At 48.9% G+C, this 22,955-nt stretch overlaps 1 protein-coding gene across 3 annotated transcripts in view; it reads left to right on the top strand.

Annotated features, from left to right (window-relative positions):
• The window catches only part of PIPOX (pipecolic acid and sarcosine oxidase), a 47,567-nt gene extending 29,048 nt beyond the window's left edge, over window positions 1-18,519 (top strand). The window contains exons 1-8 of one of the 3 annotated variants that reach the window (XM_004433358.3): window positions 6,112-6,253; window positions 7,773-7,921; window positions 14,966-15,179; window positions 15,462-15,644; window positions 16,168-16,314; window positions 16,710-16,868; window positions 17,459-17,534; window positions 17,817-18,512. In XM_004433358.3, coding sequence (XP_004433415.1) covers window positions 6,140-6,253; window positions 7,773-7,921; window positions 14,966-15,179; window positions 15,462-15,644; window positions 16,168-16,314; window positions 16,710-16,868; window positions 17,459-17,534; window positions 17,817-17,947 — 1,173 coding nt within the window. In that variant the 5' untranslated portion in view covers window positions 6,112-6,139 and the 3' untranslated portion in view covers window positions 17,948-18,512. Of the gene's footprint in view, window positions 1-6,111; window positions 6,254-7,772; window positions 7,922-14,965; window positions 15,180-15,461; window positions 15,645-16,167; window positions 16,315-16,709; window positions 16,869-17,458; window positions 17,535-17,816 lie in introns of those variants that run through there. The other 2 variants (XM_087440711.1, XM_087440712.1) reach the window with 2 other exon arrangements.
• Window positions 18,520-22,955: the final 4,436 nt, after the last annotated feature.

Below are 22,955 nucleotides of genomic sequence, written 5' to 3'. Positions count from 1 at the left end.
AGCCAGGCTCCAGTATCCTACCATCCATCCACAAAGGCTTCCCTCAAACCTCTCTTTGTCTCTTGATCTCAAGGGAAGGAAGGGGGCTCAAGGCAGAAACAGAAAAAAGAACAGAAGAATAAGAACCTGTGAGAAGGCAGAGTAAGAAATGAATCTTGCAGGCATTATGGCTCAAGAGATGGGCCAGCCTGGCTTTGGGGCCAGCCTGGAGGCAACAAGCAGAAAATGGAGATTAAAGATGACTTAGAAGTTGCTATCCCAAATTCTGCTTCCCTTCCCTTCCCTCCTTTCCCTCAGGCTTCCCTCTGATTCTCTGCCTCCATGACCCTACATCTGGCAGTACAGTGTGGAGAGGACCTGAGCTCCGGTATCTATCTATATTCCCTAACAAACAGCAACATCAGTAGGTCAGGCTGTAGAGGTAGGAGAGGGGAAGACCATGTCTACTTGAAAACTGGAGAAAACCAGAGAGCTGCATCCCTGGAGTTAATCTTCCTGCATGCTACTGAATTTTGGTTGCCATTTGTCACCTGTCAAGCCAGCCCAATCCAGGCTAAAGCCACTTTACTTTTCCTGTCCCCAATTCTTACTCCTCTCCACTACTCCCCACCCCAGAGTGTCCTGATATCCAGGCTGTGAAGCATGAGAAAGACATGGGAGAGAGTCTCTCCAGAGAAGGGAGGAGAGGCTCCTGACAGAGGATTCATCTGTTGTCTCCCTCCCCGACACACCTCACCTCCAAGGAGCAGATCTGGGACAACAATGCTCAGCACTCTGATTTGTCATTTCCCCCAATGTCTGCTGAGCTTTAATGAGACCTTCTGCGGAGGCCTAGTGGTAGAAATATCCCCACTCAGATGTGCATACATGTAAAGACACCTACTTAATAAACACCTGGGTATATCTTAGAGCGCCACAGTCAGATGAATGTGCAAATATGCACACGTATTTGTGTAGGGCTGGGAAAGAAAGGCCTCGAGATAAGATTAAGAAGATTCTAGTGTTCATCTTCAGGGAAGTTTTCCCTTAAGACAATGAAAACGCCTCCTCCCTTGTTTTTGCTGCATTTCCTCTTGTCTCAGTGAGGTCTGAGAGCCCCGTTTCGTAGGTGGCTCTCCAATGCCCAGTCTAAATGATGATTGAATATTTTTTCAGAGGTTTCAGTCCCAATTCTCAGGACTTTCCTTATTTTCCTCCCTCCCCTGGAGATTGCCTAGCAATCCAGCTCTTGTATTTTGAGGGAGCAGAGTTGACCTTAATATCTGCCATTTAACAAATGCAGAAACAAAGGCACGGCAGGAAGCAGAAGCCAGGGTCTCTGGGAGTCCCCCCCCCACACACACAAACCTCTGGCCTGAAGTTGGGTTTTGTCCTCAGCAGCTCATAGAGGACACTGTCAGCCTTTGATAAACCTTGCTGGGCCAGCCCAGAACAGACCTCTCACCTTCCTAAACACCTTATACCAGACGGCTGGAGCCACATGAGTCCAGGGTGCCTGTGAGAGCCAGAGAAACTCACCATCCATGCAGCAAACGCATGTGAGTGCCTTGTCTGTCCTAAACACCTCCTCCATACATGGAATACCACGCAGCCATCAGGAAGACTGCGCCAGCGATATAAGACTCTTGAGGAAGCCAAGATATAGGAAATGGAAACAGTAAGGTGCTGTGTAGTGTGCTACTTCTGAGATTAAAAGAAAAAGAAAGAATATACCAAATAAGTATGTTGTATACCCATAGAACATCCAACAATACAAAGATACAAAAGAAAGATACAAAAGAAAATAGTAACAGTATTGCATGTGATGAGAATTAAGCAGCTGAGGATAGAGTGGGAAGGAGACTTCCTTTTCACAGTGTTCTCTTTTGAACCCTTTAATTGTTGTTCCATATGTCTGCATTACCTATGAAAAATGGCAATCAAAAGAGGACCCTTTCCGCTTAAGGAGCTTAGGGAGAAGGCAGACATGCAAACAATTACAATGCACTATGCTCATTCTTATCATTGAGATGGAGACAGAGTGGGAAGGGAGTATAGGAGAGAGACCATCCATGTGGGCTTGGGGGCATCGGGGAATTGGACTTGTCATAGTGAATGCTGGAACAGCTCTCAGCTCAGCCTTGCCAGGGCCTAAAGAGCACAGGGAGGAGGGACCCGCGGCAGAGCTGCAGGGGCAGGCAGAGACCAGAACAAGAACTGCCTTGTGTGCCAAGCTAAGGAGCTGCGATTTTATCCTAATAGGAAATGGGCAGCTGTTAAAAAATTTTCAGCAGGAGAGTGACCTGTTCAGATTTGCTATTTAGGGAGAGGACTCTGGCAGGAACATGGAAGGATAGATTAACAGGGGCAAGGATGAGGCAGGGATACTGGTTTTAAGGTTAAGGCAAGAATCTAGGTGAGAGAAGGCGGATGGATGGCCTGGAGCCAAGGGAGCGGGATGGAGGAGAGGGGATGAAACCTGAGACATACAATGGGCCCGAAATGTGTATGGAGACCACGTACAGATCCAGCTCTGCCGCTCTTCATCTTCTCCCGCTGGCATCCTCTGCACATTCAGGGTCCCAACACCCCCAGCAGCTGGCAGGATGGGTCAGGAGGGGCCGCTTCCTGGTCTGCTTGCCTGCCTCCTTGCCCCAGGCTCCAGCTCCTTGGCGAAGAGGGGCAGAAAAAAGAGAACAGAAGCCTCTCCCTCGCCATGCAACTCCCAGGTCTCTCTTATTTATTCCACGCTCTCTCTCTCTCCCGATTCGGGTCCTCTCATTATTTCTGAGCGTACAGCTTGCTGCTTCCCTGGCTTGGCTCTCCCACCCCCGTCTGCGAAGTGTCAATCAAGCCATCAGATGAGCAGTTCGGCCTCACATCCTCAGCAGCTCTGCCCCCCAGGACACAAGCAGCAATTGCTGACACACAGCAGCCTGGTGTGGGGCTGTTGGCTCTCCCTTCAATAGTCTTCCGATCCAGAATGGGTGTTAAAATGGAATTTGAGGGGATCGCTTCTCTCTGCCTGCCCCTGTCAGGACAGCCACAAGGATGGGCAACCCTGAGAGAGGGGGGAAGCCTTCAGAAGTCGATTTGCTTTTCATTTCAAGGTTGGGCCGTGGCCAGTGTCTGCGTTTGGAGGAGCCGTTTGAAATTCTTAACAAGAAGCAGAATGCTAGAGTCCAGGAATCCAGGGCAGGCTTGTGAAGTAGGGATGGAGAAATGGAATTGTCACGTTATTTCTGAAGGGATGTTATATTAAAGGAGAGGTGGGGTAGAGAGCCGCTTTGTAGCTTCCCTGGAGGACAACGAACAATAAGAGATGTCAGGGGAAGCAGGAAGAACGGATTAGAACAAAGAGAGAACTTCCCCAGGCCCTGGAACCGGTGACCAGGGAGATCTGAAGCCTCTGAAATCCCCAGGGGACTTCTTCGTTTACAAATTGTGAATGGAAGCGCAATTTTTGTAGAATATGGAAACTAATGAGCATTAAGCTCAATTACCTTGCCAAATTCTCTTTAGGTCTTTGATAACACACACACATAACTCGTGGTTGTGATCCACGTGCATCTAGTTGCATTCTGCTTCTCTCTCTCAGTGTGATTTCATATACATTTCCGCGTAGCCCACAGTCCCCACGCTCATCATTTTGAATCGTACATAGTATTCCATTGTCTCAATGTGCCAGTCGTTCAGCTATTCCCTGTGGCTGGGTTGTTTCCAGTTTTTTATATTATAGGAGCACAGCTATGAATATCTTCATACAAATATCTTTTTCTCCCCCTGGGGTATAGTCAAATTTCTAGGTCAGAAGGTTTGAACCACTTCACTATTCTTGCACACTGGCCCAGCACTCCCCAGAGGCCCAGACAGTCTGAGTTGCCACCCGACTCTCTCGGTCCCCACGGCACTGACATCAGATTTTATCATTTTTATTTATTTTTGCTCATTTAATAGGCATCTAATCATACCTTGAAGTTATTTAATTCCCATTTCTTTCATTGCTAGTGAGACTGGGCACACTTCTATGTCAGGATTTATCGTCTGCTTTTCCTTGTGTGTAAACAGCTCATCTCCTCTGACATCTTAGCAAGAGAAATCTGGGGGCCGACCTCGTGTATTTACATCAAGCCTTTACGTACTTAAATAGTACATTTTTCTCAGTTGTGTCTGCCATTTTTTATTCAAAAGGAGGTGACCAATTGTGAGGTGGATGCTATCTCGTCCCATGTGGGTTAGGGATGAGGGGGAATTGAGACGACTTCTAGATTCTAGAGTGATTTAAAAAATTTTTTTCAGAAGAAAAAAAAGCCAGACATATGGCACCCCCTCTCTGGGCCCCTATCTTCCTAGGAAAGGAAGGGGTGGGCTGAGAGAACAGCTAGTTGCCAAGGCCACTCTTTACAGGGGGCGGGCCACTGCACTGAGGCTGGGCAGCTCCCCGTGGTCACGTGGATTTCCTGGTCCATTATTTTCTCCCACTCACAATATGGCCATGAGAGAAACAGCAACGTATTCAAATCAGAATCATCATTCCAAGTTCTGACTAATCCCCAGGAGAGCGCAGTGGTTAAGGGAACAGGTTCTGGAGCAGACAAACCGAGGTCCCCAACCCAGTGCCTATGTTTACCAGGCGTGTGGCGTTGGCAGGTTATAACCTCTGTAAGCCTTGATATCTTTGGCTATAAAGTGGTGCTTCGGTTATGGCTGCATAAGAAACTACCCTGAAACTTAGTGGCTAGAAACAATGACTGTTTTATTGTATCTCAGGATTTTGTAGTTCAGGCATTCAGATGGGCTTGGCTGGGTGATTCATCTGCTGCACGTGGCATTAACTGGGCCCCTCAGCAGTATTTAGCTGGCGGCTGGGCTGGGCTAGGGCTCCAAGATGGCTTTACTCTTCCATCTGGCTCTCCACGGAGTCTCAGGTGGTCTCTCCCACAGGGTAGTTGGACTTCTAACATGGCAGCTCAGGGCTCCAAGACAACAAGAAGAAGCTCTCACTGTCTTAAGGTGTGGGCTAGAAAGCGTCCCAGCATCACTTCCACCATATTCTACTGGTCAAGCAGTCACAGAGCCTGTGATGTGACGAGTGACAAAGAATTTGGGGCCATATTTAATGTGCCAAAAGTGGGCAGAAAAATCCTCACTCCTGAGGCTGTGAGGATTAAAGGAGATAATGCATGCAAGAGGCAGATTTACCATGAAGCTAATGAAACTTCAACCACAGGGCTCCTTAATTTCATAGTCTCTTCCAAGTCCTAGCACCTAATTTCGTATTCATAATTTTTCTTTCCCTTTTCTTAAAGAGGACCCCCAAACTGTATAAGAATCAGGCCCTACAAATCCTGGCTCTGTCCCGAATGCTTGTAGAAGTACTCATTTAGCATACTGCCTGGCACAGAGGCAGTGCTCACGACAGGGCCCCTCCATGCTCTCGGCTGGTGCCTGGTCGCCTGTCTGTGCCTCAGGAGAAGCATCCTCCTCTCGCTCTGTCCCTTCCATTTGTTCAGGATCATTTCTTCTTCTCCTTTTTAAAAAGTGAAAGTAAAACATACTGAGAATAATTTCATAATCATAAAACTGCCCTCTCAGTTGGCCCCTGCGTCTACCCCCTGACCTCACCGCCCACCAGGGAGGTGGGCCTTACCCTGGGCATAGTGCCAAGTTCTTAGCTCAGCCCTCTAGAATCTCCAAAGGAAATCAGGCTGAAGAGCGGGAAGCCAGCAGGGGGAGGCAGCATTCCCGGTGCCCAGCTTGGTCTAGGAGGCATTGAAATTCCAGGGCCGAAGTCTTGAGACAAAGATCATAATGAGACAGGAAGGTGGCATAGGAAGGAGCCCATTTGCATGACAATAATTGAGCCAAGAATAGAAAGCTAGAGAGATGCAAGGGTGAGGCTGGCAGCTGAGCTGGGCTAAACCTCACAAATCAGACTACCCAGCTCTGCTCTGCAGGGGAGGCGGGGGCTGAGCCCTGTGCCAGGCTTTGCAGGGTGCGGAGGAGGAGTGGGGAGGGAGGACGTGGCCCCAGGGGATTGTGGGAATGCTGGCTAGGCTGGACTTTGCCCTGCTCCTCCTCCTTCAGCCCAGAGCCTGCCTTTGTTCGCCTTCTCCTTTGTGGTGGGCTCTGTGGCTGCAGGACTGACTAAGTGGGCATCATGGCTGCTCAGAAAGTTCTCTATGATGCCATTGTGATCGGGGCAGGCATCCAGGGCTGCTTCACCGCATACCACCTGGCCAAACACAAGAAGAGGGTCCTCCTGCTGGAGCAGGTACTGTGTCCCCTCTGTACTCCTGACCTTAGGGACTGTCCTTCTCTCCTCCCCTAGAGAGGGGTTTCCAGAGCCAGCAGGCTATGGGGCGAGGCCAAAGGGCCTGATCATCACAAGTTCTGTGCACTTTGTAGCTTAGCTGCCTGGTGTGTTTCATGACAATGCACAGAAAGTTTCACACTCTCTAAGACCCACATTGGGTTTCTAGGCACATTTTCTCCTTTTACTGCCTCCCAGTTCCTGCCCTTGACCAAGAAGTGTCCCAGGCCCCATTCTCTACCTTCTTGGCACCCAGTCTCTTCTGTGCCAAAATGGTTGATCTGGCCCAGAAAAATAATCAGTTCTGCTTTGGGTAACTTTAAGTAAAGAGAAGTTTGCCTAGACGCAAAGGCTAATTTGTCAACCTAAGAGGTAGGAATCTTCGCTGCATATTCTGGCCTCTGGCCCTGGAACCCAGCAGAGGCTTCTGTTTTTTCTGTGACCTCTGGATAATAGCAGCTTCCTTTTTATTTATTTATTTATTTTCCTGAGGAAGATTCTCTGTGAGCTAACATCCCTCGCCAATCTTCCTCTTTTTTTGCTTGAGGAAGATACGCCCTGAGCTAACATCTGTGCCAATCTTCTTCTATTTTGCATGTGGGTCACTGCCACAGCATGGCCGCCAACGAGTGGTGCAGGTCCTTGCCCCAGAACCGAACCTGGGCCGCCAACGCAGAGCACACCAATCTTAACCACTAGGCCACAGGGCCGGCCCCAGTGGCTTCCTTTTTGATACATAGGAAATAAGACTTAGGTCTTATTTTTCCTTATAAAAAAGATGACCCCATGCGGTGCAGTCTACTGTGACAATTGCACATGTGGGTGGGCCTGTATACCTACAAGGTCCTTTCCAGGGCAGGTCCACCCAGCCCACCTTCTAGAGGTTTCTACCCTCTCATTCTGCCTACAGCTATTCAGGCTGGTTTTGGTTTATTCTTCTTGGTAATGAGCTGGATTGGTTAGAAACATTTTTCATTTCTCTATCAGTTTCCTCAAAGTCTGAGGGATTTCTGTCCAACCTTGCGAGAAACTCTCCATCTTTTGCTAAATCCCAAGGTGGTTTCCTTGTCCCGAGTGATATGGAGCCACAGAGAAATAGTCAGCATCAGCTTCCTTGTCCATAAAACGAGGGGGCTAGACTAGAATGAGCCCGGAGTTTCTTTCTAATTCTGCTTCTCTCTGAGTCTAAGCAGGATGACTAGAGACTAACCAGCAAAGGAACTTGGGGAAGTAAATGATGTTAGCAAAAAGGACACTGAGTTAGTGCTACTGAAGAACTTCTATCCTTCTATCCTGATAGCCAAATCAATAACTTGGCCATAAAAGGAGAATGTATGGAAATATTTGAAGAATAAGTGCTCCTGGTTGACAGCACATGATGAGCTGGCTCTTGGGGGCGGGGGGGGGGTGTGTGTGTCTGTATGTGTGTGTAGTGCAAGGGGTGACAGCTTCAGTTGACTCTCTTGTTCTCCACTTCCAGTTCTTCCTGCCACATTCCCGAGGAAGCTCCCATGGGCAGAGCCGGATAATACGAAGGGCATACCCTGAAGACTTTTACACCCAGATGATGCATGAGTGCTACCAGATATGGGCCCAGCTGGAGCAGGAGGCTGGAACCCAATTACACAGGTTGGCAGGGAGGATTCCTTGAATCACGGGGCCTAGCACCTCCAGGTGCTTTTAGTATGTGAGGGGGCAGTGCCACGAACACTTGAAATGTAATGGAGGGACACAGGGCCTAGAGAAGTGCCAGACACATGGACATATTCTGCTCACTGTCATTATGATCACCCCACAGATCCAGCTGGCTCCTGCCAGACTCTGAGTTCCAGGACTGGGTTCAGACCATGTGTCCCAGGCTGGCAGAGGTTGTACTGGGAGAACCACTGGAAAGACACTGTGGGCAGATACCCAAAGCTGGAGTTTGTAACTACATCTCCGTGGAGCCATCTGAGACTCTTTTAGGGAAGGGATTGAGATAGAAGAGGAGGCTGCTCTCTTTTTTTTTTTTTTTTAAAGATTTTATTTATTTATTTTTTCCCCCAAAGCCCCAGTAGATAGTCGTATGTCATAGCTGCACATCCTTCTAGCTGCTGTATGTGGGACTCAGCCTCAGGATGGACGGAGAAGTGGTGCCTCGGTGCGCGCCCGGGATCCAAACCCGGGCCGCCAGCATCGGAGTGCGCGCACTTAACCACCAAGCCACGGGGCTGGCCCTCTTTTTTTTTTTTTAAAGATTTTATTTATTTTATTTTTTGCCCCCAAAGCCCCAGCAGATAGTTGTATGTCATAGCTGCACACCCTTCTAGTTGCTGTATGTGGGACTCGGCCCCAGGATGGACAGAGAAGTGGTGCCTCGATGCGCACCCGGGATCCGAACCCAGGCCGCCAGCATCGCAGCACGCGCACTTAACCACCAAGCCACAGGGCCGGCCCTGAGGCTGCTCTCTTGATTCTTTATATTCCTACTAGTATCAGAACCTTTCATGCTGGGTCCTCACCCCCAGAGTGACCCCTATAAATCCATTTCATTCTCTCTGAATACCTCTTCCCATAGGAACAAAATGGGGATGCTCCTCAGGCCCCATTGCTTGCCAGGGATGAGCCTGCAGATATTTCCCTGTTGCCCTTAGGGCCTTCTCTCCCCTTAGGACTCCCCTCCCACTGACCTTTGAAATACCCATGGGGAAGAAGGCAGACAACTCCTGATACAAAGAGAACTTTAGCTACCCATCCCTCCTCCCCTCCCACCTTCTCTGTGGCTCTTAACTGAACTTCCTACAAAACCATGGCTCTACCCTACAGGGTGGCAGTTATTTTAATGGTCAGGAACCAAGAGGTTACTGTTCTGTTGCAAAAACACCATTAACTTAAGAACCAAGTGAAATCCATTATGTAAATACAGCTAGGGCAGCTAATTACAGATTTATTCCCGAGGCAGATAATGCACCCAGCACCCAAATAAAGGAGCATGTCTTGCTGAGGGGTAGCCTGGCAAAGGGACCCCTCTCTGTCAGCCATCTGTGAATACTGCTGAGTATCTTTCTTGTGCTAAAAGAACTGCTGAAATCTTGGAGGGCACACTTCTTTCCAGCAGACAAGGAGGCAACTAAGAGATATTAGGAGAGTATCTGGAAATCTTTCAGAGGGAAGACGATTCTGGACTCAGACAGGCTTGAATTTGACTTTGTGCTCTACCTCTTACCAGCTGTGTGACCTTGGAAAAGTTTCTCTACCTCTCTGTGCCTCATTTTTTCTCATAGTGAGGATTAAATGAGACTCTTATGAAATACTCGGCACAGTGCCTAGCACCTTTCAATAAATGCCAGTTCCTTCCACCTATTCTGGGTCAGCCATATCCTATCTCCATTGAGCACGAGAGGAAGAGAGGCAGGAGGAGACAGACGAGATGCAGCAGCTGTGGGCATCAAGGGGAATGGCACTGGAGGGAGGGATAGGGAGCCTTGGGCAGAAAATTCTCATAACCTCTTAGGCAGGAGGTCAGGAATTTGGAAAGGCTTTGGAACCAGGCAGCCTGGCTCCACATATCAGCTCTGACACATTTAGCTGTGTGGTTTGGAGCCAGCTGTTTAACCTCTGCGAGACTTTTCTTGTCTGTAAAGTAGGGGTGATAATATCTATGTCATGGGGCTGTTGTGAGGATAAGTATATAAAGGGCTTAGCATAGTAACTGACAAATCATCATCATCATCATCATCACATATTTAGTGCTTGTAATAAGAAACTAAGGCTGTTCTTTTTTTTTTTTTTTAAAGATTTTATTTATTTATTTTTTCCCCCCAAAGCCCCAGTAGATAGTTGTATGTCATAGCTGCACATCCTTCAAGTTGCTGTATGTGGGACGTGGTCTCAGCATGGCCGGAGATGCGGTGCGTCAGTGCACGCCTGGGATCTGAACCCAGGCTGCCAGTAGCGCAGCGCACGCACTTAACCGCTAAGCCACGGGGCCAGCCTGTAAGGCTGTTCTAAAAGTATTGATACGTGTTAACTCGTTCAAGTCTCCCTACAACCTTATGAGAGGATTGCTGAGTAGTCAAGGTCTTAACCCGTTAGTGCAAATCACAGGATTACTATACTCTTAGTTTAGAACAGGGCTTGGCAAACTTTTTCTGTAAATGGCCACATAGTAAGTATTTTAGGCATTGCAGGCCATATGGTCTCTGTTGCAACTATTCAACTCTGCCAGTTACTCAATTCTGTCATTGTGGCGCGAAAGCAGCCACAGATAATATGTAAACAAATGATCATGGCTGTGTTCCAATAAAACTTTATTTATGGACACTGACATTTCATATAATTTTCATTCCATGAGATATTATTCTTTTGCTTTTTATCAACGATTCAAAACTATAAAAACCATCTTGGCTTGTGCGACAGACAAAAACAGGTGGTAGACCTGATGTGATCCCTGGGTTGTAATTTGCTGGCGCCTGACTTGGAAGATACCACGAACTGGTTACCTTGTCCATTCTCTGTCTCCAAACAAGTTCATGCCTAAATCATCCCAGGTCAAAAGACTGCTAACGTACATTTAAAGCGAGGGACATATCAGCAATCCTCTTAAAAGACCATTCTGCTGCCTCACAGCCCCAATTATGAACGATGAAAAGTAAAGTGAATGTGCTCTGAAAAACCTTTAAAGTTCGATAGAGTGCTAGATATTATTATTATTATTGTATAATTATTATTAACAAGTCCTTTCTTATGGCTAACCTAATTAACTCAGGCACACTAATTTATTTGGTTCTTTTACTTAGGGACACAGAACAGATGCTTCCCATTCCAAATCCTGTAGCTTTTGTTCTTAATTCTGATTTTCTAAATGATTCATCATCTTTGTGATTCTTATTCTCCTAGATTCTTCTGGAAGAACCAGCATAATATCATAATCTGACAGATACGAATGTATTTACTTAATGCTTTTTGATGATGATTTAAAAAACAACACCTTCAGGAGTTGGTAGTTAATGTGGTTGTTCAATTCTTTTCATCCTGTTCCACCGCTTCCTGTGACAATGGCATGCTAAACATGGCTGGGTTCAGGATATTTGCATATATTCTGGGAACAGACAATGACATGTGTGTCCGATCACAAGGTCTGAATCTTTGTGATGTGTGCAGCCAGGACACTGATACCAACAGCAAATCCCAGCTCTGTGGCCCATCTCTTTCCCGCCCTGCCTTTTCCCTTTGAGTCCTGCTATCTAGCTCCTGACCCGGGCTGCCCCTGCTTAGCTGACAATATCAGACAAGATCACAGCCGTAGGCAGTACAGCTGCTGGCAGAACCTGGCGGCCCCCTCCGCAGCTGCTGCTTCCTGTGTCTGCGAAGTGTCTGGCTTGTCAGCCGCATCCCCTCCCTGGAGCAGTCTTTGTTAACCAATTCCACCTCGACCCACTGAGCGGAAGATGAAACGCCAAGAGCTCCTCTGAAACCAACCAAGACAGCAGCCATTACCAAGGCCCGATTCCAGTCCCTTCCCCAAGGTGACTCTGAGAGCTGGCTTGCCTGGCACTTTTAACCCAGAGACGGGAAAGCTGGAGCCTGGGATGGGAGATGGCAGAGGCAGGGAGAGCTGTCGCCCCTCCCAATTCTTCCCCACTCCATCCTGCCTCCTGTCCTGCTGTAGTAACTCGTGGAAATCCCTGATCACCACTCCCTACATTGCGTCCGAGGCTTTAGTCGGGCCATAGAGGAGTCAACAAGGCCCTTGGGAGGAATCTTCCATTACCTCTTCCTGGTGCTGGATGCAGCTAGGGTTGGGAGGAAGGCACAGTTCATACCGAATGCTTTGCACTCAGCTGACTGCGTTCTGGGAGTCAGAGCCGCATGCTATTCAGGGTTCCCTGACAACCCAGCCTCGCTTCAAGGTGCCTTCTTTCTAGGCCAGCCCTGACCAGTCATTTCCTGGACATTTTTTTTTTCCTGCGATGTCTTTGTCCCTTGTCACTCTTCTCCTCCCCAAACTTTGTAGCCTAGGTCTGAGCAGAAAAAAAGAGGAGAGGGAGGCCCAGAGCAGAGGGGTGAGAAATTGATGCAGAATGAGCAATCTGTTTATTGGGATCTAGGAAAAGCCATTAAGAAAATAAGCACTTAAATGATTTTCAATCTGCCCATGGAAGTCATCTATCTTCATATGGGGGGAAAAGGCCCGTTCTCTCATCCCGGTTTTGATTGACTGATTTCCAATTCTCTAGGCATTTCCCACAGGAGCCTCTCACCTATCTCCGTAATGACAGGCCTTTGCATTTCCAGGCAGTGTTTTACATTTATTTCCGATTTGCTCATAATGGTCAAAAATCTCTCTCCAATCCAAGGCATTTCTCCAGCAGTGCACGGTTTCCCTCAGGCCAAATAGCTCAGCTGTGATCCACGGAAAATGAGAATTTCCCAAACGCGTCTTCGGACTAGGGGAGGGTCCAGCATCACAAATTCAGATGGAAAATTTCCTACTGTTAGATCAATATCTGGGCTAAAAAATAAATGCCACAGGGGCAGAGAGCTGGAGCAAAATGATTACAATCAGCACAATTACATTCACTGGCAGAATCAGCTCGCTGATTACTCCTAGGGATGGGGAGCTGCAGCTTCATCCACCATAGGATGGCTTGGGAATTAAATTTTATTTATTTATTTATTTATTTTCCCCCCAAAGCCCCAGTAGATAGTTGTATGTCATGGTTGCACATCCTTCTAGTTGCTGTATGTGGGACACGGCCTCAGCATGGCCAGAGAAGCGGTTCCTTGGTGCGCGCCCGGGATCTGAACCCGGGCCGCCCGCAGCGGAGCGCGCGCACTTAACCGCTAAGCCACGGGGCCGGCCCTGGCTTGGGAATTAGAACATTGCTCAGCATTTCATAATTCGACAGATTTGCCCATTGTCTTGGCATGAGTTCATTTTCCCCATACAGTACATTTCTGTAAGAGGAGTTCTTATTTCAAGGAAAGAAGGAAGGAAGGAAGGGAGGAAGGAGAAAGAGAAAGTAACTAAATTTCAGAGTATATGAGAGATGCGAGCAGGGGTTAGAATATGCTGCTCTGGAATTTCCGGGCTAGGGATCTGACATTATGGCTGCTGAGGTGAGGGTTAAGCCGGGTCTTTCCCTGAATTCTTCCCAGCCACAACTCCATCAGGTTTGGGTTCAAGAACATAAACTTGAGTGACTTTGTAATTATCCTGTTGACCAAGAAGTTTACTAGATGAGTTTTCATTACCTGAGAACCAACCTGAAGTCCTTTTTGGGACCACAGGAAAAAGACTGTCTACGGGCTATGGGGATTTCTACAGCATCTTTCCTCTGCTGAGCTTTGAAGAGGCAGCGGCATTCGTTGCTTTCTCACCAGTGGTGAATGCTGGGTAGGCGGGGGCCATGGCAAATGGATTGGGCACGCTGCGCAGCTCTGTGTACTGACACCGGCCCCAGGGCCCGCTGTGTCCCTACCCCCTCACAATCTTCTCTTTAATCCCCCCAACCAGATAATGTGGGATTTGGAAGCATGTAATATCCATGAGACTCCATTATAGGCTATTACGAGCTTTATACGCAGTACCTGGGGGATGTACCAGGCTGACGCTGGTCACTGCAGCTGCTGAAACTGAGGGGGACTGCAGGAATGGTCCCAAAGGCCAAAGTGACCCTTCCATTGTTAGCTCAGTTCCCACAAAAAGGGAGCTCTGGTCTATTGTGACAGAGAGATGGAAAGCATTAAAGAGAAACAGCTTTTACTCCCTTAGGGACTAAGAAGCATGGAGGGAAGTATAGAGAGAAACTAAATCATGGAATCACTGAATTAATTGTTGGAGCCCGAAGAGATCATCAACTGGTGTTTCTCCACGACAGTGCTATTGGCATTTGGGTGGGATCTTCCTGAGCATTGCCAGTTTAGCATCCCTGGCCACTAAATGTGAGTGGCAATCCCCAGGCATTGTGACAACTGAAAAAATGGCCCATGCCATTTCCACATGCCCCTGGGTCGAGGGTGGTGCCACCTGGTGTGGAGCCACCAACAGTGCAACAGGTGTGTGTTACAGAGGAGGAATCTGGGGCCTGGAGCAGTGAGCAATCAGAGCAAGGTCACAGAGGCGAGGCCAGGACTGGACCCAGAGCCAGATCTCCCACTTCGGGACCCTTTCCACAAAACGGGCAGCCTCTGAGAAGGAACCAAGAGATAGACACACAGGAAGAGACAAAACGTTATATGACAAGAAAAGGGACAGGGAAAAGAAACAGCAGGGGCGGGGTAGAGGAAAAAGAGGACAAAGAATAGAGATCAAAATAGGGAACGGGGTCAGGGGACAGGAAGGAGGGGAAGAAATCTTATCAGACTCATGGAACACCTACCACTTTCCAGGTGTGGAGATCAAAGAGGACTTAGGATCTCTGCCCTCAAGGGCAGGATGGATGCTGAGGAGGGAGGATGGAGGGACAAGTAAACCAATAGTGACAACCAAGAGCAGACTTGGGAATGGGCTGGAAACCAGCTCCGTCATACAGAGACTCTTAGGACAGAATAGGGATGACTTTACCTGCTTTTTGAACGTGAGGCCAGGACTTTCCTCAGTGCCTGCCCTGGGACCCTTGCTGAAGAAAGAGAGAGAATGGCCCAGGGCCCCGACGTATACTTCACCCAGGTGTCCCTTTTTTTTTACAGGCAGACTGGACTACTGATGCTGGGAATGAAGGAGAATCCAGAATTAAAGACAATCCAGGCTACTCTGTCTAGGCAGGGGGTAGAACACCAGTATCTCCCCTCTGAGGATCTGAAGCAACGTTTCCCCAATATTCGGTTGGCCGGGGGAGAAGTGGGGCTCTTGGACGAGTCTGGAGGAGTTCTCTATGCGGACAAGACCCTCCGGGTCCTCCAGGTAATATTGTGCGGCACAGGGGGTGATGCAGCTCCTGCTCTGGGCATCCTGGGTCCCAGTCAGCTATCTCCCGACCCCCTGCTGGATGAGAGCCTTTGCCCTGCCAGCCTTGGTCTTGACCTTTGGGGCAGGGCCGTTGTATACACCCTGCTAGGCCTTGTCAATATGGGAGAAGACGTCTAGATTCTGCACTCTCTTTTCTGCCCTAAGTAAAGGACTCTGTCCACCAGGGTGAACCACATAAGATAACTAATTCGCCCTTCCCCGCTCCTGCCCTTTCAGGATGCAATTCGACAGCTAGGGGGCACAGTGTGTGATGGAGAGAAGGTGATAGAGATAAAACCTGTGCTATCAGTCATGGTGGGAACCACCTCCCAGAGCTACCAAACCAAGAGCTTGATCATCACAGCAGGTCCTTGGACCAACCGGCTCCTCCGTCCCCTGGGACTTGAGCTGCCTCTCCAGGTAAAGGGAACTGGAAGCCTGAGGGTTGGTGCTTAAGAGAAGAAACCTTGGAGCCAGATAGACTCGAGTTTGAATCCTGGGTCTGTCACTTGCTAGTGGACGACCTTGGGCAAATTCATTCACCTTACTGAGCCTGTTTTATAACCTGTAAAATGGGAGAGAGGACTGTTGGAAAATTAAGTTAAATGATATATGTAAAGCCCTTAGGAGACAGCCTGGCCTATAGTAAGCACTCAGTAAATATGAGGTATTATTAACACCTGGAGAGAGAGAAGTAGGGATGGGTGCAGTTATGGGAGAAGTCTAAGAATGGGGAACGAGACAGAGATTCAGAGATTTTTGTGCATCACAACAAAATGTAACATGTAAATGACATGGGAATTGGGTGAAACAAGGATGGATGAGGTAAGCGGGGCATCCGGGCTTCTATTAAAGGGCTACAGGACCTCAGGAGAAACTGCTCCATTGTCTATAGAGTTGCCTGGCTTTCCCCTCATCTCCCACTTCCTCTCTCTGCCTCAAGACCCTGCTGGTCAATGTGTGTTACTGGCGAGAGAAGGTTCCCGGAAGCCATGGTGTGTCCCAGGGCTTTCCATGCTTCCTGGGCCTCGGCCTGGCTCCCCACCACATCTACGGGCTGCCCTCCAGAGAGTACCCAGGGCTGGTGAAGGTGAGTGGAAAGGCCGAGAGAAGGCTAATAGGGGCCCACACAGATGTGGGGCAGCTGCTCCAACTTCCCTCTCAACACACACCCTCAGATCCTGGTGGGCAGCAGCAGGAGCCTACTTCACTATTGGCTATTTGCAATGCAAGACCACCACCACGCCCGCCCCCCCTCCCCGCCGTCCTGAGGCCCAGCAAAGGCAGCCCTTCTTTTGCAAACACAGGGTTGGCGGGGGAACGGACAGCTAGGCAACCTTGTGTGGCAACAAGCAGCCCCTGTCAGGACTGGGGAAGGCTGGGATGATGGATGGGGGCATTCTGTGTGTAAGCCTGCTCCCCGGGCTGGCTGGGTGTGTGGGAAGGCTGGCCCTCACAGCTCACACCGCTTGGATTGGGAGCCAGGTCTGCTATCACCACGGCAACAATGCAGATCCGGAGGAGCGGGACTGCCCTACGGCATTCTCAGACATCCAAGACGTCCAGATCCTGAGCCACTTTGTCAGAGGTCACTTACCTGACCTGGAGCCGGAGCCTGCCATTATGGAGCGCTGCATGTACACGGTAAGGGTGTGGGCAGCTGGGCCAGGCCCTCCCACAGCCCTGGAGAACAGGGCAAGGAGACAGATAGGCGTTGTACTGCTCAAGCCTGACTCGGTTCGACCTCTGACATAGTATGTGACTCGAAACAAATGAGCTCATTTCTGTGGGTCAGTTCACCTCCACCAGAGAGGGCCTATTGGAGGTTATTCATATTCCTTCTCATTAGGAAACTAGGCTTATGCCTGGCAGTCCTTCACTATGTTTCCCAGAAGAGCTCTAAAAGATTTTTTGGCAAGATGTTCTAGTTGAGCAGGCCTTAGGGACAAAGAGAAGACACAGATGTCACCAGGGCCTGAGGCAACTTGGCTAAAGTTAGTTTATATGCATTAACTGAGTACCTACTGTGTTCATAGCTCTGTACGAGAAGAGAGGCAGATGGACAAATGAAAAAGATTGGCATACCCAGAGGGGGCACTGGCTTGCAGAAAGCATTCCTGTGCCCCATTCCCATTCTTTCTGGAGAGAAATCCAGCCTAGTCCCCTCCCTTCTGAGCCTGCAGTTCTTCCTCCTTCTATCCTCAGAGGACACAGATATGATTGTTTCTTTCTAGAACACCCCTGATGGGCACTTCATTCTCGATCGACACCCAAAGCATGCCAACATTGTCATTGGTGCTGGATTCTCTGGTGAGCCCGAGCAGGGGCATATGGGGTGCCTACCTTAGTGCTGGGCAAAATGGTGTTTCCCACACTCTTGCCTTGCCAGATAGGGACCAAATCCTAGAACTTGAGTGTATAAGGGGGCTGGATGGGGCAATCAGAGAAGGAGTCCTAATGGCAGGAGGCAACTTACGGCTTTGGGATGCGACCAAGAGGAGAGTTGGCTTTACCTGGGGACTGCATAGTGGACTTCCAGAGAGCCTAGGCTCTGTCTCTGAGGATGCTTGACAACCCTCTCTCTTTCCCTAGGGCATGGATTCAAACTGGCCCCTGTTGTGGGGAAGATCCTGTATGAATTAAGCATGAACTTAACACCATCTTATGACTTGACACCTTTTCGAATCAGCCGCTTCTCTGGCCTGGGCAAAGCCCACCTTTGACCCCTGGCTGGCAGCCTTCCTTCCGTGCACAGGAGCTGGGAATAAAGCCCTCTGCTAAGAAAGGCTTCTCAGATGAAAGAAGTGGCTGGGACATATCACCCTTTTCTCCTGCCTCTCTTGAGGCCCCTGTAAGCACCAGATGATTGAATCTACCTTCTTCCCCGGGCCAGCTCCCCAATCCCACTACTTTTTTGCTTCCTAAAGGTGAATCAGATATTCTCTAATCACAGAGCAGCAAGGACCTTTGAGATGGATGTCTCAGTAAGGAGGGGCATAAGGACTGGCTCAGGAGACGACAGCAGCTGTTAAAAATCTCTTTGCTGGGACATTTGATGAACTTGGGCTGGGTTTGACTACAGCTGCCCAGGGGAGGGTAAACAAGATGATTTGCAGATCACTACTGCCCTTGGAGTTCCTTTTCTTAAAACTGGAGCCACTCTCCATCACAAACTCCCACAAAATCTGGCTCATCTTCGGTGCACAATAAATGTTTGTTGAAAAAAATTTGTTGAACAAACAGATAAATAACTGCATTGCATTAAAGTCTGTGGTGGGCTTTATTTTCCATGTGACATTATTTCTCACAGACTTTAATTGTCTCAGTCAGCACCACAGAATCCATTACCCCAGGAGTCCTTGGGGTCTTTCTCCCCTCAATGCACTGCACCTTCTTCCTCTGGATTCTTTGTCTGCTTCTCATCCTCTCTCCGGCTCTGTAAAGATGCTCAGCTCCCCAGTCTCTCATTAAGGTGTATTGTCAGGTTCTTATGAAGATGGAGCTGTTATACCAGAAAGAAAGAGAGAGACACACTCACTTAGAAACCCCGTTCAATGTTTGAATGTTAAATGTGCCATTTTATTATCATTAGGATTGCTCCCACTTAATGAAACGGCATTAGTGCCGAGTCGGCTGGCCTCCTCGCACTAATTGCTTTGGAAAGGAACAGGCTCATAACTACCCCAGGGTGGGTGGAGGGTGAGGCGTGTAAACAGGGACTCCGAGGCTGACTGCGCTCAGATGAAACCCAGGCAGGAGGACCTCCAGACCAGGCCACTTTGACCCGAGAGAACAGGAGTTAAAGTGCTCTGGGGAGAGAAAAACTGGGGCCGGGTGGGGTGGAAGTGTTAGGAGGAGTCACTGAGAGGAGAAGAGTGGGAAATGGGAATAAGAGTAAAAATGTTCCCAAAGGAAATACAACACAGAGGAAATTACTCTTCAACTGCCTTACAGGCCTAGGCATGTGGATTAGACTGATTTCTCCAGGGAATTATAAAAGCCAGCCAATCCCATCAACTTCACACCCAATCTGCTTTTTAGGTGCTCTCAGATGGTTTCCTGAACCTCAGCCTCTGTAAAGTGGGAATAATCATGTCTGTAAAATGGGAAGAACACTCAACATGGATGAACCTTCACGACATGATGCCGAGTGAAATAAGCCAGACACAAAAGGACACATATTGTATGGATCCACTTGTATGAGGTACTCAAAGTAGTCAAATTCATAGACACAGGAAGTAGAATGTTTGTTTCCAGGGGCTGGGGGTGGGGGGAATGAGGAGTTAGTGTTTAATGGACACAGAGTTTCAGTTTGGGAAGATAAAGAAGTTCTGGAGATGGATAGTAGTGATGGTTTCACAACATCGTGGTTTAACACATCACAAACACAAACGTGGTTTAAGTGAATGTACTTAATGCCACTGAACCATACACTTAAAAATGGTCCAAGTGGCACATTTTATGTTACGTATATTTTACCACAATAAAAAAGTGGCACTAGGGGCCGGCCCCGTGGTGCAAGCGGTTAAGTGCTCGTGCTCCGCTGCTGGTGGCCCGGGTTCGGATCCCAGGCGTGCACCGAGGCACCGCTTGTCAGGCCGTGCTGTGGCGTTGTCCCATATAAAGTGGAGGAAGATGGACACGGATGTTAGCCCAGGGCCAGTCTTCCTCAACAAAAAAAGAGGAGGATTGGCATGGTTGTTAGCTCTGGGCTGATCTTCCTCACAAAAAAAAAAAAAAAAAAAAGTGGGACTAATACTACTGACCAGCTCTACGGGAGTGTGTGAGGATCAGATAAGATCATTCATCCACTCATTCATCACACAAATGTTTATTGAGCCTCTGTATGTGCCAGGCACTGTGCTGGGCACTGTGGATGGATCCATGGACAAAGCAGATGAAAAGTTCTGCTCTTGTAGCGTTTGCAGTCCAGTGAGGAGAAGACACGTAAACAATATGTAGAAGTAAATTGCATTGTACATTAGAAGGTGACAAGTGTGTTGGGGACAAAACAGAGCAGAGTGAGGAAGATAGAGAATGCGGGGAGAGAGGCTGTCCTTTTCGATGGAGGTCAGAGTAGGACTTGCTGAAGAGGAGCATTTGGGCAGACTTGTAGGAGAGGGAGTGTGCCATGCAGATATCTGGATGTATGTAGGAGTGTGGCGAATTGCAAAGCAAGGTATTGTGTTATCGCTGAGAGGGAGAGAAAAATGAGGTACTGAGAGGCTTCATTGTAAGATCTTGCCAGCTCCCAAGTTGGTGAAGTTGGGGAGAAAGGATGTGGGAACCTCTCCGTCTCCTTCACAGCGGTCCGCAGTTCCCTCTGCCTCTGCCTCTCTCAGTGTCACTCTCCTCCCCCAGCCAGCTGCAGCTCCCCTTCCAAAATATCCAGTCTTATTCAGCTTGCTGGTGACAGCTAAAGGAGGGGACCAACGTCTAAAGGAGGCTGAGAAAGGACAAGTGGGGGATGCTGACAAGCCCTGCTGGAGCTGGCTAAGGCCCTTACAAATGAGCCGGTGTGTGCCAGAAACAGGGTGCAAAGAGGGGCAGGAGCAGGGGCAAGTGTGGGGGAGGACGGGTGTGCATGGGAGGGATGAGGTCAGGGAAGAGTGGAGAGAAATAGGAATGGATAAGAAGAAACTGGCCGGCCGGCCCCGTGGCTTAGCGGTTGAGTGCTCGCGCTCCGATGCTGGCGGCCTGGGTTCGGATCCCGGGCTCGCACCGACGCGCCGCTTCTCCGGCCATGCTGGGGCCGCGTCCCACATACAGCAACTAGAGGGATGTGCAGCTACGACATACAACTGTCTACTGGGGCTTTGGGGCAAAAATAAATAAATAAAATTAAAAAAAAAAAAAAAAAAAAAGAAGAAACTGGCAATGTGCAGGCCAAGAAGGCAGGCAAGGACCTCCAGGGATGCTGCACACCCCCAAAGCCTAAGGAAATGGGCCTGGAACACCCAAGTGGGAGGAACTGAGCATGTCTTATTGGCAGTGGGGTGGGAGCATAGACGGGAAGAGGAGATATAGAGAAGAGTCTCCAGGCACAGAGGAGAGGATAGCCATTGTCGAAGGGGTCGGAGGACAACTTGAAGGTGTTAGTAACATTGACGGATTTGCCAAGACAGATATGTCAGGCAGACCCTACATATCTTCAAGATGGGAGAAAATCAAAATAAATGTGGCGGGCAATAAGAGACCTCTGGAAGGGCAGCTGGGGTCTGCACAGGCTGCGGAGGAGAGATAAGGGCAGCGAAGAGAAAGAGGCCAGCATGGTTGCCAACCAGACTAAGGAAAACAGAGGCAGGCTAAAAATAGATTGGGGGTGGGGAGGGAGGCGAGCCAGTCCAGAAAAGAAGGGAAGGCGGAGGCAATCCATGCCATCGCAACTCTGACCCAGTTCTTCATCTCTCAGCCTCAGCAAACTGAAAAATTGGGGGGTGATGGGGGAAAGGGGGAATATTGATACAGAGAGAGGAGAGTCAGGGGAAGGTAATTTGAGCCCCAAGACGTAGGCAGTTATGGGGTACAAATCAGTAAACACGATGTGGAGAAGAGGAGGTACAGAATGTAGTTAGCATGAGTTAAACGCCCAGCAGAGTTTGGTCTCCCACAACAAGTTTAAGAGAAGAGTGTGAGTCTTAACTTGGAAGGAGGGTCAGCTGTCTAGAAAGGTAAAAGGAGGCAACAAGGACGAGTTAGTCTGGAGACAGCAGGCTGGAGAGTGACTTGATGCCTGCATTTTACTTCTCAGAGTAGTGATGAAAGAGAATTTGGTTATTGGTTGTTCTATTTCAATGGTGGTGCAGCAAGAGAGATTTAGGTTAGACCTCAGGAGATCCATCCCACTAAGTAGATTTGTGAGGTATTAAAACATGCATATAAGCACTCTTGTGGTATTCTTTTCTTGGAAATCTTTAAAAATGAGAAGCCCATCTATTTGGACCTATATAGGCTTGCCTGAAGGCCAGGGCCTCCCCACAAAACCTCTGGAAGACTCTGGCTAGAGAGGAGAGCTAGGATTTTTCTTATCCTGGAGGCAGGGTCTGAAATGGGTATCTGGGCAAGGGCCTAAGGCAGGGTGAATGGAAGCACTGGGGGGAAGGGGAGGCACGAAGCAGGCTGGATCTGTCAGGGGCGGGGAGAAGCAGCAGGAACAAGGGGCAAGATTCTAACAGGTAGGACCCAGTGGCATTTACATAACTTTGAATAATGAATAAGCCCGGCTCTGGGGCTCCTAGTCAGCTTGCTTATCTGCATCTTTATTAAGCTTTATAAATGATTCAGCTCCCTACCCCCTCCCCCTCACCCCTGCCCAGGCTGCCCCAAGCATCAGGGTAGTTGATTGCTCATTATTTTAGCCAAGATTTGTTTCACCAACATTCAGTGAGGCACGGAGTGGGGGACACAGGAGGGAGGAACAAATCCAAAAGGCAAGTGGAGTGGAGGGGTAGAAGAGCGAACAGGAGCAGCAGCCGTGGGATGGCAGGCAGGCAAATGGCTGTGAACTAGGGACACAGGTATAATTCTCTAAAAGGTTCCTGGGGCCAACATCTTCAAGAGAGAAAGGTTTTGTAGATTCCCCAAAATGTGCTGGGTTCAAGTCCCACTCAGTCTCGGGTTTCCTTTACATCTGCTGCCAAGCCCCCGGCAGGCCCCCCACACAGCTCCGGTGCAGCGCTGAGCCACTTGAGCAGCCAAAGGAGTAAAGCCCCCAGGGAAGTTCTCATTTTT

This window comes from Ceratotherium simum, chromosome 16 (genome assembly GCF_057802395.1).
Source record: "Ceratotherium simum simum isolate JZ-2026a chromosome 16, ASM5780239v1, whole genome shotgun sequence".
NCBI classification, from domain to species: Eukaryota; Metazoa; Chordata; class Mammalia; order Perissodactyla; family Rhinocerotidae; genus Ceratotherium; species Ceratotherium simum.
This window is presented reverse-complemented; position numbering and strand designations above follow the sequence as displayed.